The 16,435-nt window shown below is 45.0% G+C and overlaps 1 protein-coding gene across 4 annotated transcripts in view; it reads right to left on the bottom strand.

Annotated features, from left to right (window-relative positions):
* Positions 1-16,435, bottom strand: part of AP2B1 (adaptor related protein complex 2 subunit beta 1) — an 80,018-nt gene that overhangs the window by 32,117 nt on the left and 31,466 nt on the right. For all 4 annotated transcript variants that reach the window (XM_074890757.1, XM_074890754.1, XM_074890755.1 and 1 more), the window contains 5 exons: positions 15,039-15,154; positions 13,781-13,946; positions 13,171-13,269; positions 9,961-10,220; positions 5,405-5,597 (listed from right to left, as the gene is read on the bottom strand). In XM_074890757.1, coding sequence (XP_074746858.1) covers positions 5,405-5,597; positions 9,961-10,220; positions 13,171-13,269; positions 13,781-13,946; positions 15,039-15,154 — 834 coding nt within the window. The remainder of the gene's footprint in view (positions 1-5,404; positions 5,598-9,960; positions 10,221-13,170; positions 13,270-13,780; positions 13,947-15,038; positions 15,155-16,435) is intronic.

Here is a 16,435-nt window from a genome sequence, read left to right on the forward strand (position 1 = left end):
TCTAAAGAGAAAAAAAAAAAAATCAGCTCTACAAAGCTCTAGCAGCCCTATTGCTGTTACAGCAACAGCCTTACATCAGATGTGAATGAGTGACCCACCAGAAGAGCTCCTTTTCCGTATCAGCACCGCTCCAGAGTAAGGGACACATGCCCTTTGTCAAAAATCCTAACAGATGTCCTTTGTAGCTCATCAAACCAGAACAGCCCAGATGAAAGGAGATGTTCAGCTCCTTGTCAGAGGCTGGAGGAGCACCCTGGGGAAGCATCACATCCGCTGCATAAATGGATGTTGGGACTGACCTAGCATAGACGCTCTCACACTGTAGGTCCAGGAAAAGGTAAATAAAGTAACTTTCCTAAGATTATACACAGCAAGTCACTTGCAGAGCCAGGAGAGGAATATGGCACCCAGGGCAGATTGGGGGTCGCTGTTGGGCTTCCACAACTACATGAGGCTTCCTACTCTGAGTATATGAAATAACTTAGTAGAAGGTTGGGTATTTTTTTAAATAAAGATTGCCGAGTCCCTAATCAACCTCAACAAGCCAGGGTGTTGTCCACTAAGGCCAGACTTTGAACGCTCCACTTGAAAGCAGTCAGACAGACAGGGAGGGAGGGACACCAGCAGCCCCTGCTCACCAGCCTTTTGGATCAGGCAGGCACTCAGGACTGCTGTAGCAGGCGTTTCTTCCTGGGCTGCCAAGGACATCCCACCAGAGCGAGCTAGCACTCAGGTCCCAGCCTTCCATCACACTTCAGAGCAAGCACAGTGGTGGGACACAGCCCCGAACCACACAGAAGAGACCCCTGGGGTCAGACCCCCCTATATCCAACCCAGTGATATAGAAGGGCACAGCTCCACCTCAAACAGCCCACACCAGTCCAGGTGTTACAGAAAACTGTGGATATCCAGTGTTTATCAGCTTTACAATTCAGGACATAAATCAGTCTGACCAGCTGGCAGCTTTGAATCAATAATATTCTTGTAGATGAGTGGCTAGAGTATTAAATAAAACCCTTTCATAACAGACAATCCAAGTCTGTTCATTCCTACAGATTTACTGCTCTGCCCCCAGGTTTAAAGCCAGCCTCCTTGGCTCCTGGCCACAGTGTCCTGCTCCCATTAAACGCTCGGGCTTGCAGGGAGCTGCACAATGTGCTGAGCAACACGGAGGTCTCATGCCCAATGGATTTTCAGAGCAAATGAACACACAGAAAGGTTTAAAGACAAAATGACCCTGGCTCATTACAGCATGGATAGACATCCTACAGAGCGCTGCATCAACAGTAAACCAGGAGCTGGAGGGCTGTCTATAATCTGCATGAAGTTTAGCCACTTAAGATCCGGCTTTAGGGGGATAAAGCATCAAGCTCCAGGTCTCAGCATACCCAACTCTGCATCCGGCTGTCTGCTGTCCAAGCAAGTTTTGCTTCTCCCACATTAGTGACTGGTATCACTACTTTGCACTGTGGAGCTGGAGATCTCAAACACCTCTGTAACAGTGGGCTTGGTCACTATTTTACAGAAAAGAAAGCAAAGCAGAGAAGAACAAGGTCTGCCCAGGGTGGCAAACAGGGACACAACCTGAAGCAGACGCAGTTCTGGCTCTGTTCACTAGCAAACAGCTCTCTAAGTCATATAGCGAGTCTGCTCTGGTTATAAGCAAAGCATATCTTGTTCTTGTACTAAAGGCCCTTTTTCTCCTTTTTTTAATTGTTAACACATGCTCAGCATCTGTGCATGTACAATATGCATGTTACATTTAATACCAATTACAGGACTCACTATGGAGATAAGAGTTACTCACTAAAGAAATTAACCTATCAAGCAGCTGGAGTCTCACTGGTCATGGGGATAAATATCTAGCAATGATGAGGAAAATTCAAGTGAACAGTATTAATTTGGTGTTTATCCAGTTTTACATCACGCAGTCTCTATTTAAATGCCTGGAAGAAAAATACCCCACAGTTTAAAAAAAATGGAAATGCAGAATGACATTTTCTGTGGAAATTAATGCTACTGTTGATCTTTCTGGGTTAGTCCTGTTGGGACTTTCACTGCAAGAGCATCCCTCTGAAGAGAGACACCCCCTCCAAAGAAAAGGAGGCATTATCAAATACACAAGAGCTGCAACAAGTATCCAAGGAGATCAACACATGACACTGAGTGAATGTGACAAATTGGCTGAGATCCTGCCAGCAGCCTCTTCCAGACCTTCAGCTGCCTTTGAGACACTCACAGTGCTGACGCAATCTCAGCATCACAGCAACAGACCATGATTTCATGCATCAACTCAAGCACATCCCAAAGCATTTTCTTCCACTGTAACAGAGGCTTATTTAGGCTTTTTTACATATCAAGCAGTTGCTTGGAAAATGGAAGTGGGGTTTGGGGTTGCTCTGCTCTGCCAGTAGAGTCACTTACGTCCCCGCTCAGGCTGAGCACCAGAGGCACAATGCAGAGAATACGCTGCATTCAGGTATCTCATGTTCCCTTGTTTCCTCTCAGGTCACCTGAGATCCAAAAGGGATCTGCTAGTGATGACCAGAAAACAGGGATCAGCAGTAGAGGTGGTACAAACTCCATCGCTGGGAGCCTTAAAAAAATTACACCAGACAAATTCCTGTTGGGAAACCACATATTACATCCTTCCTTAGATCAGACCCCAACTTGGTTCCAGTATCCTTACTTAGACTCTTAACAGGAGGGATGGGAAAAGAAAGTTCAAAGCAGCACACACAGAGGAAGAGAACTTCCTTGGCATTCACAACCAAACAGGGTTACTTTCTGGTGGCACAAGGGCCCAAAGTGAAATAAACTGGTTTGAGGAGGAGAGGGGGAATGCTCACTCCACTCCATGCTTCATGCAAAAGTGTGGGAGACTCAGTCCTCCCAACAAAGCATTAAAAAAGACGTTAGGAGTAACGGAGAGGGAAACTTAAAAGCAGAATGAATCAGCCAGCAACGTAACATAAAGAAAGTGTGTGTATAAGGGATCTAGAGGAGAAAGAGGAAGGGATTGCTACACTGACAGCCAGAATACCTACTGGTACACTGACAGGCAGATTGATAAGGACAGAGGAAGATGATTTTATTTCAGTCTCTGACACGACTGACTGCCTGCACAAGCAGCCCAAGCGACCTCCATCCCTGGCTCCCAGCTGGTTTTGATCCCTGGTGAAGGGTGAAGAGCTCAGCCTTTCTTCAAGGGGACACCTTAGGACACATCTCACCCCCTCACCACATACAGAAATCAGGTATGTGCATACCTGCAGTTTGAGACTGGTTTTGGCACTGCACAAATTAGCCTGAGATCCAAATGCCAATCCCCTTAGCTAGCCATGCAGCCAAGAGACACTGCCTAGCAATTTAGCTAATACCAGGTTAGGGTTAACTCAGCTTGATACTTGTTAAACACATGCCCACAACAATAAACAAAGCAGAGATCACATTCACTCACACACTAATTAGGCTTATTAGGGAAGGAAAAGCCAGAGAAATAGAGATTTACCACGAAAAGATTCACTTATACGTGCGAGGGATCAGGAGAAGACAGGACATTTGATGCAACAGCACTTCAGTAGAGAACATTCCAGGGGAAAAAACCAAACACACACCACCATTCAGATATATTTTTTTTAGTGCTCACCCCATCTAGTAACTCAGTTGAGACAGAGTTGGCCCACACAGCCCAAGGCACAGCTACTCCCCGTCCAGACATGATCACTTTGTCAGATCACACTCCACATCCCCGTGGATTTACTTAAGGCTTGAGAAAAATATTAAGCAAAAGCCTAGTACCATATCAACTAACAGCTCTACTGCCAAAGCAGGTCACTAAATTAAGCCCATTAATGCCATCTGTGAGATAACTCTTTTCCCAAAACCAAGTTTTAGCCCTCCTGCTGTGTCCATTTGTCTCTGACACTAATGAGAAACAAAGGGTTACTATAAGTGGCCTGGAAGACCGTATAGACAGAGGAATTTAACTCCTAACCATTTTGACCCGCCACAGATAGCACGATTTTCTGCAATGCTTTAACACAATTAAAAATCCCAGTTTCTTAGTGACATGTCTTGCAATGCAGGGCAAAGGCTGCAAAGGTCACCGCTCTGGGCTCACTCTCCACTTTCCCAGCAACTCCAGCTTAAACCATTGCCCTAATCCCCCCTCTCTCCAGCATAAAAGCAATCTCCCTGATAAATAAGCAAACTGCTGTTTAGATGGCACAGAGGCTAAAGCACATCTGACCTCTGTGAATGCCAGTGCTGTTAAGGGTTAGGTCATTTCCAGTTTATCAGCTCATGAAGCGCTAGAGCTGGAAATGTGTTTAATGTCTGCTTTAATAAGATTATGGCAGCTTAAAATAAATATCTTTGACACATAAGGATTTGTTGCATTGGGGCTCATCCAGTTGCCTCCTGCTTCTGTTATTCAGAGCTTGACTCAGAACTGAAGTTCTGAGGCACACAAATAACCCAACCCAACTCGCTACAAGCCAAACCTCAAACCAAAGCAAGACAAATCCACTGTAGGTCTGAAAAATACCCAGCTGTGATCACTGGGTTAGTTTTACTCAGGTTACGTGGCACAAATATACCTAGACTGCTTCTTACCCCTGTAGGCAAGTCACCAGGGTGTTGGGGACCTGTGTGCTGTGCTCCATCCCACGGGAACAACTCCCAGGCTGATGATTACATTCGACCACCAGCGTTAAGACCACAGCACTGAACTCCTCTCCACTGCTGCAGTCTCCTTGCTAAGTGATTCTCTCATTGCAGCTCGTGCCCAGCTCACACCCCAGAGCTGTAGCAATGTGTGATTATTCATACTCTGGAGCTTGACCCTGTTAGTACTAGAACACCTCCTCGTTGAGCAGCAGCAGCATGGGGAGGACTACGCAGAGTGCTTCCCTCTTGACCTAACTGCAATTAAAATGTCACCGATATTAAACCATGACATACTCCAGAGAATATACAGATGGGATGACATGGGGCTACAGCCTGCAGCCCTCAGAGTTTTGCACTGAAATTCAGTAGGGTTGGCAACCGGGTGGAACAAACGCCTTCTTGAAAGGGAGCCTGAATCAATTACAAAGCAGTGGGACACTTTACATCCTTAAAACAACTTTTTGGTTTTCTTCTACAGACAGAAAAAGCATGGAACAAATATATCCGCTGACCATGGGGATCCTACAGCATGTAGCAACATTCTCGTTTTATAGCAGGAAAAACCTGCTGAAAGTTGGTACAATAGCACTGGTTAAATCCTCTTGGGAGTTTTAGGACTCAGCACTGGGAGCTCAGTGATCCAAGCATTACGAGTACAAATGATCAAGGCTTTGCAGACATAAGCACAGCTCCAATTATTTTGGATCAGCTGAAGCCAGAGGATGCCACTTACCAAGCTGTCCAGTCCTCCTCCCAGGAGGTCCACAGCACCCATCTGCATGGAGGACACTTGGGGAACATTCACTGGGGGTCCCAGGTCCAGGTTGAGAAGGTCACCCAGAAGGTCGCCCTGTGATGGAATGACCTGTGGCTGCTCCAGGTTTGTAGTGGCTGTTGTGCCCACAGGGCTATCGCCTGCATCAGTGCTATGGGTGGGAGGAACAAGAAGCAGAGGAGAGAAATGTTAATCATCTTCAGTCTCCAGCTTCAGATTCCCAGCACAGGGAAACAGAGTAAGAGGTGGCTCACAAGCAGAAGCCAGTTAAAAGCTTATCCTAGCAGCTGATCTGACCACTGCCACATACAAGGCAGCGTGTTATGGCAAGTGGTTCTTCAGCACATGCTTTGAGCACAAAGACCTTCCGTGCATTGTGCATGGTTTTCAGTTCAGAAAAGAGAATCTTCAAGGTGTGAAATCTGCCCACCTTGAGAACCACAGACCCCTCCAAAACAGCGAGCCATGAGTACCACATGGACTACAGCACTGAAAATAATTATTTCCCGGCTCAGAAGGAACCTATGGAGATGATTTTCAGCCCACTGGGCCTGGAGAACTACATGTGAACATGGGGGAAAAAAAAATGATCCAGATTTCCTCAAAGACCTAACACTGATAAAACCCTTGAGCCCTCACTCTAACCAGTGCAAAATTAACCACTCCCTGCAGATCTGTATTAACCACCTTCTACTGACCAGCACCAAGCTCCACTTTTCTAATTAAAAACTTCAATCTAAAATTGATTACTCCCTTCTATCAATAATTTCTTTTTCTCCGAGTTAGTTGGCATGCTAATTACCAGTCCAGGAATGCTCATTATACAGTTTCCAAAATTTCTCATCATATGCAGTCTGACTACCTTTTATATTCACTTGCCACTGATTTTAACAATGAGAGGAAAAAAAAAAAAAGACTGACTGTAGCTCCTGGAGATCTCATTACAATGTATTTATTCTTTAAATCAAGAGACACTAATATTTTAGATAACTTAAAATCTATTTTGTATCCTGTTGCCAGCAGTAACTGACAAAATTATTTCTAGCTCTTATTACTGCAGATGCAGCCAACAGGTAATTGCGCACAAATGCCCTGGGAATTAGCGTCCTGACAAGGTGTTTAACACTGGGGCTCTTTTGTAAGGATTGCAGCTCCTGATTTTGAGTAGCCATGATTCTCTTCCTTATCCTTATTCAGTTAACTGAGGGGAAAAAGCTTTAGCGACACAGTATAAGCTGCTCCCAACTTCAGTGCCAAGAGGAAAAGATGTAGCATAAGGACTGCAGAATGAATTAGTTACCAGGCAGCAACAGAAAGGGTTGAAAGCTTCTTTGCATTAAAAGCTTTAGACCCCTAATAGTACCAATATTAGTTGTCCTTTCTGCTTCTACCTTCAGCAGGGAGACTTCTGAGTATGCTGAACAGCTGAAACATTTTTGCAGAGCAAGTGGTTACCATGATCCACCCCCACCCCCAACCTGAGGATGGGGAAGAACAGCATGTATGAGCAGAGGCACATTACAAGCCGGTAGTGCACACACTTGGTTCGTTCCCAGTATATAATCCCTTTAACACTACACCTCTTCAACACTTACTCATCCTTCTTCTGATGGAGATAAAGCAATCCTTCAAGGTCTTGTGTAACTGCAGTTGCCCCGAAGCCCAACAAGAAATTAGGAAAGGACAAAGCTAGGTCAGTTTGTATTAAAAAACAAAACCACCAAGCCTTTCATTTCCTGTATGGAATGGGCCTCTAAAGAGATTCATATGAACAACTTTGCATTTTCTTTGAAAGAAAAAATTAAGAATAAAGACTATATGGGTTATAAAGGGCAGAAAGACTTGATACAAGCTTTCTCTGTTATGGTGTTGGGCAGTGGCTAGCAGCTGGGTTTGCCCATGAGAGTTGGAGATTTGGCCCTCCTATGAGTTCAGCCTCCAGTGGTTGCCAGATGTTGGGTCTCACAAGGGATGCACAGCCTGAACCAGAATCAAAAATTTCCTGGAGCCACCTGTGCGGGAATGGGAACTCCTCCTCTCCCAGGAGCCCTGTAAACATCTCCCCAAATTTCCCAGCTGCGTTATAGCTGAGCAGGGGTGATGGGAGCCACCACATGAGGAAACACTGCCAAGCAATCAGATTTCTCCCCCACCTTTAGGATTCAGCTGCAACTCTATGACACTTGGGCTCATTGAAGAGGCAGGAACATCTCACCATCTGTGAGCTGCTCAATGGGTCTTCCCATCAGCTGAGAGCTGAAAGGAACATGTCCTACACTGCTCTGAATGAAAATGAATTTAATCAAAATGCAACGTAGTATATTCTGCCAACCATAACTAACAACTCGTAGGTTTACACCCAGGAAAGCACGACTTACCTAGCTACTTCTATTCATCTACTCAAGGTAACGCTATCTTAAGACATCTTAAGACATCTTCACACGTCTGTGCTTCCACCGCTATCTCACTGTGCAATCTGAAGAAAACCTCAGTCTCTAGCGGATGGGTCAGTCACCAGAATGGTCGTTACCAGAGTGCAGAAGTAATGAAGATAACTCCAAATAGCTAGGTGAGGAGGTTATCTTTCACCAAATACCCTTAACTTGTCTTAAACTGATAGATTTTCATGTATATTCTCATGCACATTCAGCACCAGAAAGAGACAAACCAATTTCTTAGTAACCAGTAAAATCATACTGGATGCACAAATTCAGGCTCCCCACAACCGTGCTCCAGCAGAGCTGCTCACCGTAATTCTCACGGCTGGAATTGGCAATGTGGTATGCTGTGACATGGCACAGGGAGGCCTTGGCATCAGCTTGTAAGGTTTTACTGTCCCTACGCTAACATTAAAACAGAACACCACAATAATGGGGCCTCTTTATGAGGTGAGCTCACATTGGAGAGGTGTGGTGTGCCATTAAGTAACACCACGCATTTTTTAAATTTACCAAATGGGCTAGAGCACTGCGTCAGTAGGCAGTGTGCTCTGCTGAGCACCATTCAGACCTTTTCCCAGCTCTGGCTTCCTCAGCTTGCCATTGCTGATTGAGGCCTGCAGGTTTTTTGTTGAAGTCACAGGTAATTTAGCAGTAACCACCACCAGGGCAGTGTACAAATACTGCTGTAGTCAGAAAAGATCTGTGGTCAGCAGACTGTCTGAGCACGAGCTACAGAGTCAGGCCACATACACAGTATACACAAGAAGCTAGTAAAAAGACCATTCCTTGCAAAAACCGAATTTCTTGAGCTGACTAAAACCCCCTAAAACATTAGCTTCTGTAGTGACCTGAAACAACAGTGTACAGCAAGGCTGGTAACACCAAAGCTACCCCCACCCCAGCTCATTTCCTATTAAGGCAAATCTTTGACTAGGAAATGCAGCTGCAGAAAGCAGCCACTGCTCTTCTTGTCCAACTGGTAGACTTGTGCTTACTGGTCCTGGGTCAGTGCAGCCAGACTTGATTTCATAGGCAGGGAGAAAACAACTCAGCTTCCCAAAGCTAGTCATTACAGAAATAGCTTTAGTTGCTAAGAATAGCAGAGAACTGGTGTCAGAAAATAGAAAAGGAGCAGCATCGCACACTGATTTATCAGTGCAACAGCAAAAAATAGCACTCCAAATGTCACTTTGGGAATATTATTAAGAGGTAAGCCTGGATACTCTGCCTCCTGCTGTAAAGCACACTTACATTTGTAATTAATACCATCAGTGCAAATAGCACTGCTTACCTGAATGAGGAACCATGGGAACAGGCTCAAGAACACGACCACCGCAGCCCAGGACTACTGTACTGCCTGCTCTTGCAGATCTAACCCACTTCCAGGACTGTGATCACAGGCAAACATGAAAGCTCCAGACAGTAAGCCAAAGCATTTTCCCCACATCTCCCAAAGGTCAGACAGAACCATATCTGTCTAGCCATCTTCTTTTAAGCCTGAACAGTTTTCAGTGATGGGGCTTAGATGGCTGTTACTTTATAGGTACCAAGTGAGAAATGTAGTTTTACCAGTCCTTCCCCATTTCATATTCCAGCAGCAAAGCATCCCTGTATCTGCCTGTTCCAGAAACTGGTATTATTCTATACAAGTGAGGCTTGTAAAGCTGCGCTGTTGCTGAAGCAAAAGCTCTTACAAAATCAAAGAAGTGTATCCTTCTGAAAGATGCTTGTTTTTACCACAGTCATCCTCCTCCAGTTACCCAAAGCTTCTCCTTTTTTATTCAGACTCTCATGTCAAGAGGGCTTATAGCCAGTGCCTTCTCAAAAAATCATAGCTCCTCCTCGCAACAAGAGCTTTGATACTTCCTCTGTCTTCTGACCCAGGAACTCTAAAACTACACACCAGAGCTAAATTCTATAATGAAATGGCCCCTTGAATGACCTGCAAGCCCCTACACAAATCAATTAAAAAAACTCACTAGAGTGTTATAAAAGTTCTTTGCATCTTTTGGACTGTTTGCTATAAAGAAACAACCAATCCTGCCCATTATCACCACGGTTGCCTCTGCTTACCTTCCATGGTGAATTGGCAAGTGTTTGCGATGGATCCCATGGCTCCCCTCCACAAAAGCGTTGGGTGGTTTGTGGTACACAGAAGCCAGAGACCCAATATGGCAGATCAACTCATCTAGCAGAGTTGGTTCAATCAGATCGGTCTCTTCAGAAATAAGTGGCTTTTCTGAGAGGACCACTTCTTTGGCAGTCACTGGATCCGTGGAAAGAAGGCGCCAGTAGATGTAGCCACGATCCCGCAGGTCTGGGTTGTCAGAGTCCTGAGACAAAGCAATACATTGGTCACAGGTCTGAAGAAGACTAACACCTGTAATCACTTAATATTTCTCTCACTGATTCTGTTGGATTAAAAAAACCCAACCATCCAGTAGCAACAGTCACTGTTTGTTACCACGAACATCCCAAAATTAAAAATGAGAACCAGAGTATTAATGCCTAGCTTCCTGCTCAGCTGGTCAGGGAGCAAAAAGCCCAGGATTTACATCCCACAATTGCCCCAACCTGCAGAGCTATCAACTGCTGTCCAAATTCTCCTGCCACTTGATGTAACAGTGAACTCCAAGGGGGTGTAGACAGGAAAAAAGAACACAAGTTGAAATGAAATTACTCTGTCACATACTAAGAGCAGATATGCAATACTGCATATTGTAACAGAATGATCCAAGGTTCTTGGAAATAGATGACTTAAAGGCACTGCTGGACAAAAAGACACTGCAGAGCTACAGGATAGATCTTAGTAAGCCATATTCTTCATACCAAAAGAGGTCTTATTTATCCTGCCTTTTAGGTATCTAATGAAGTATGGGAAGATGCTAATGACACACAGTTAAGATACTTCATCAGTTCTCCAGATGTCAATACCACCCTTGTTTTACTGCAGGTACTTCTGCCTCTGCATGAACTGCTAATTATTTCCCTCCTTTTCAAACGGCTCTGCCCAGAGCAGCAGAGTGAGTGGTGATAGTCTGTAGCTAATGTTCTAGGGAGAGGGAGGTGGTGTGGTTTTATGGTGTGGTGCAACGTTTGAACTGTTCATGGAAACAAAAACTGGGATTTTTAATCCCCATGTCAGCAGAGTAACAGGGTAAAAGTTTCTGAGTCTTTTTTCCTCCCATAAAATTCTGGCAACATATCATGCAGCTCATTAGCCTTCCTCCTTGGCATTTCTTTTCCTCTTCTGTGATCTCATTCACGCTGCTACTGACCTGCTATAATCTGCCTCTTTGCTGTCTCAAGACATTCTCAGGCACACAGCAAAACCTCTATTTGTAACCAGACTGACCATGCTAAGCTCATTTTGCTCATAAGGACCTAGATAAAATGTCTGGATCAACTGATAGATTTCTCTGCAGTGCTGTTTTTCAGTTTGATGGTGGAGTCATGGACTCTTTACACCCTTCGCCCTTAACAATTCCTCTAAGACTCTCCGCATCCTGCCTGCGGCAGACAGTTCAAGATCAGGCAGGGCTTCTGCGAGGGTAGACGTGAAAGACCACATGCTCCAATCTACATGCAGGCACATACAGATTCAAAACTGACTGTTTCTTCCCACAGCCAAATAAACAGACTTAAAACTTCAGTAAATCTACTGAAACAAGAGGCTCAGCTCTTCCCTTTCCACATTTCTCCGAATTCTCTGCTCTCCAGGGTCTGGAAGCACACCTGTGGTGCATACCATGAACCCACACTAGCTTAGTTACCCACCCATGCCAGACAGACAACAGCAATGGAGATGTGGAGGCTCTGGGCCATCCATTAGGTTATGGGCTTGCCAGGGACCTTGATCACTACTACACATCTGTGTCCCTCCCAGCCCCAGCTGCTTCATTGCTATTTTTACCAGTGTTGGCTGGATTAAGCTGGCTCCTGCTACAATCACACCTGCAGTTTGCTGTGCAGACATACCCTTAGAGACACTCAGAGTGCAACAATACCTAAGCTGGGGAAAGAAACACACATGTAATTACTCTCCCACTCAAGTGAAAAACAGTATCTCTACCTAGAAATCAGACCTTGAAGCATAAGGCCTTTTAGTGTTTTACAGCCAGTTATCCTACACTGACTTATTATTCATATAAAATACAAGAAGCCAGACTGAATCAACATTTGTGACAGAGAAAAAAACAGACGCCTATTATATTCCTAGGGTGCCATTAAATGTTTGGTGACTCAGCATGGTGGGTTTTAACACTTAGTACCTTTCTTCTGTTGGCTTAGACAAATGATACAGCATGCCCTTAGCCCACCCTTCTCTAAAGAGGAGCTGAGAGCCTGCCTAACAGCACGTTTTGAAGCAAGAAAAGCAGGCCACAGATTTCTTGCCGCTGACCAATGCAACACCCCCAAAGGGATGAGTAAAAGCTTTAAGTTCTAGTGAGTCCACAGCCATGACTTCTTGCAGCAAAGAGGACCAAAAAAACCCCGCTGATGACAGCCTCCAGGTTTTCTGCTCAGAAACAACTGCAACCCATTCAGAACAGATGAGAGACTATTTTCATCACTTGACACTGGTCTGGAGAGGAGCTGCTCTGCTTGGGCTACACCATCACACACACACTCCAGTCATTACAGCCAGGGAGAGTAGGAGGATTGGCTGAGGTCTTACCCACTCCTGCCACCAGGACATCTCCACTTCTGTCCTCCAGAACTACAGCGCTTTTGTCTGCCAGCTCAAGTCCAGCCCCACCTGCAGTGATCTGAGCTCATAACTCAGCATCTCATGCATAATGAATCCAGGATCTTAACCCACTGTTACAGCCTCCAGCAAAGCTGCCACATTGGTTGACAGCATCCAAGTACAAACAAAAAAACCCCAAACCTCAGTTCTTTATTTTTCATAACACTGCTTAAGCTTTGCTGTTCATAGAACAAAGTCTTTGCCAGGCCCACTCATAGCTCCAGATGTTTTAACTGCAAGCCACCTTCAAGAAGAAAGCATTCTGGTTCCTTTATAACTATACCCTGTCCCTAACTTTTCATTTGGTGATGGAACAGGGAAGGAATTAGGATGAAGCAAGAGCTAGGAAGGAGAGAGCAGACGGCATGGTAACAGGCACAGAGCAGCTCTTAAGCGGAGTCTCTTTGGGAGAGAGGGGAACGCACTTGAATCTTATCCATGGCAAAGCTGATTGGCCTGACAGATGGGAGACACCACACGGCAGGTCAACACAGACTCTGGAGGGCTCCGGTTCACCGGGTATCTTGGCTTACCTGCGTAGCCAGGCTGAGGACCTGCTGAACCAGCTCTTGTGTCTCGGAAGGCTTTTTTAAGAACAGCTTCACTATAGCAGTCAGTAGGGTGAGCTGCACCTAAGAGAAAGGGACACAGTAGAGATTGGAAAATTCATCCACGCTTTAGCAATGTCTCCCAAGTCTCTATATCCCTTACTGATACAAAACTCAAGTCCTACACTTTATAACAGCATTACACTATTCTTTGCCAGTGAAACCCATTACAATGAGACTCAGACTCTTGCCTGTTGCAAAATGCTTTTGCAGACAAGTCCCCAATCACACTGAGATTTATGTCATACTTTTCTGCATCTCATCACCATTCTTCTGTATATTCTGGTCCCTAGCAGGGCTATTCCCCAAGATGTATGCAACGTCTAGAAACCCCTCCTGTCTTACCCTTCCAAGAAGAGAAGTGTGGGAGATACAGACAACACAGCAAGTCTCCAGACTCCCAAGAGTTTTATCTTAGCAAAATACTGAAGTTTTCATTGGGAGGTATTTTCTGACCACTACAGTAATATTTACCATCTGTCCCACACATACACTGTATGAAACACTACAGATAAGATGCACAACACAATTTTACCTGAGTACTTTCATCATGGAAGCCCTCCAAAAAACTCTCCAACAGCTCATCTGCATTGTCAATTCGTTCTGCATATTCTCCCACTATCCAGATCATGGCAGCTCTGGCATCTGGTTCATCCAGGGAATCTAGGTTCTCGCACAGAGTGGCAATGATGCTTTCATACCTGATTTGTCAGAGTACAGGTGGATTACTGGGGTGAATCCAACTTGTATTACTCCATCTTTGCCCACATCATTCTGCAGAGAATCCTGCACTGAATTACAACGTCTTGTATGTCTACTCAACAAGCAGCATTTTCACTCAGAAAGTGTGAAGGTACAGAAGATATTCCTAGGATTTTTCTTTTTCCAAGCTGAGCACTAAGAACTCACAGGGTTCTCAAGAGCTTTGTAGTTTTGTTAATCAGCAAGACCACCCAGATGTGGCATTCAAGACAAAGCTCCCTCCCCCTCTGTTTTGATCCAACTGTTCAAACCATGAGTCTGTATCAGATCCTGCAGCCTCACTGGCATCTTCAGACTGGCAACTCTAAACTAGATATTACACTTCCCCAAAGGCTTTGCTGTAAAACAGACAATGCCCCACACTACTTAGTTTCCCCTATTCCCACATGTGGGTATTCCTGTCATAAGCAGGCAATCTATCTTGTAACTTACAGCAGAAATTGCCAGAGAGGCCTGCAAACGTCCCAAATTACTTTTTAGGTGATTGTGAAGTCTCTGCTAAAAGACACTGATGCTGTTCTGTAGCTGAAGAGGCAAAACCTTACTGCAGAAACAGCTTAAAAGAAGCTGACTACCGCCCAAGCCAGAGAACACCAGCAGTGTTTTGTTCAGCACAATCTGACTGGGATCTCAGATCATGAAAGCCATGAACTTTCATGGCCTTGTATATAAGCCTTCTAGAGGAGCCAAGCAAAACCAGAAGCCTGATGCAGTAAACTTGGTCAAATCTTCCTTCTGGCATTCTCTGCAAGAGCTTTACTAGCTTTTGATGAAGGCTTATATTCAGCATCAATACGGGAAAGGATAAGCTTTCAATTCAGACTAATAATGTGTTGGGCTGATACCTCATCTAGAGCCAACATCTGAATCCTACCGTACTAGGAGCTAAAATCAGAAAGGACACTGCTTTTCAGAAAAACAGCCACCTTTGCTTCAGAGCCCTGGTAAGTTATGCTGAGTGAGCTTTATGTTGCTCTATTCTGATGCTAGCAGGCGAGGGCTTCCAAAAACCTTACACTACTTTCACATACTTGTTGGGGTACTTGCGGAAGATGTCTCTGATGACAACAATAGCCTCCTGGACCACGTAGTTGACCTTGGTCTGGATGAGGTCTAGCAGTGTGCTCACGCAGCGCTCCGCAGATTGCTAGAGAGAAGGACAGAACAATACAATTAAAACAAGCTGAAGAAACACTCCTTCCCACCCCACAGCACATGCTGAGGAATGAGACATGCATATGAGAAAAGGCCCAGAGGGGGAAAGCAAAAGGACAACAGCTACCAACTCAATATGCCTGTCCAGAAAAAAACTACAGGTTGACAAGTGCTTATGTGTTACAGTGGAGATACAGCTGACTCCAGCTCCTGCAAAAAGTAATAACTGAAGCAACCGTGCCAGTAGATGGCCGGATCACCACACAAGAGACCTTCAGAATATTGCCTGCATTACTGCTTATATCACCCTCTTGCTGGCTAGCGGTTGAAACAGGCTACTAAATGAGCTCTCTTGCACTTGCCCAAGCTGTGGCAACCAGGGCGGGGAGAGTTTTGACTGCTGGAAGGTGTTGGGGGAAGCTAGAATACAGAAAAAAACAATGCTGTCAGTCATGCTGCAAGAACAGCAGCAAAAAGCAGCTCACACCAGCAAGATATTCAGTATTTTTGGGGTGAGGTCACTAGCAACATGTGAAGATATAGCTATAAATAGAAATTCAGCTGTTGTTAATGGAGCTTTCACATTCCCAGCCACAGGCATTGTAAGATAACAAGGACTGGACACTGGCATGCTCTAGGAACCAGAACTGAGGTTAGAAGCAAATAATTCAGGGAGGTCTATTCCCAAATAGCACAGCGAGGCAGGACATTACAGGAGCAACCAACTCCAGCACCAGAGAGTCTCAAATAAGGACAGTGATTTGGCTATTAGCAGAGCACATATGAAGCCTCATTACACAGCTGGTGATTAATGTGAGCAGCAGACTGCTCATGACACTGCCTAGGCAGTCACCATCAGAACACTATCATAAAACATTCAGGATTGAGACAAACATCGTAGGGCACAAACAATAGTGATGTAGGTGGATTTTTCAATTCAAGTGAGCTAATAGTCCCCTTCACTTTTCAGAGCACTTGAAGGCTGGGCAGGAGGAAGAGGAATGAAATGGCATTTAAGTCACAGGGATCAGTTTTTTGAGAATGGGCAAACATCTCAAGGGCAAACCTCAGGACTTACAGAGCTGAATTTGGGACAAGCAGAGGCTAAAACCTCTTGGCGATTTCTTGCCCTTGTGACTCTAGCTGTGGTCTTACAAACAGAGCCTACAAGTGTAAATAGTGGCAATGCTGGCATGGGGATCAGCCGAGAGAGGAGACGTTATACACCAGCATTTGCTCTGTCTTTGCAAACTGGCACTAAAGGTGATAAGAC

The sequence above is a fragment of the Strix uralensis genome, chromosome 20 (assembly GCF_047716275.1).
Source record: "Strix uralensis isolate ZFMK-TIS-50842 chromosome 20, bStrUra1, whole genome shotgun sequence".
NCBI lineage: Eukaryota > Metazoa > Chordata > Aves > Strigiformes > Strigidae > Strix > Strix uralensis.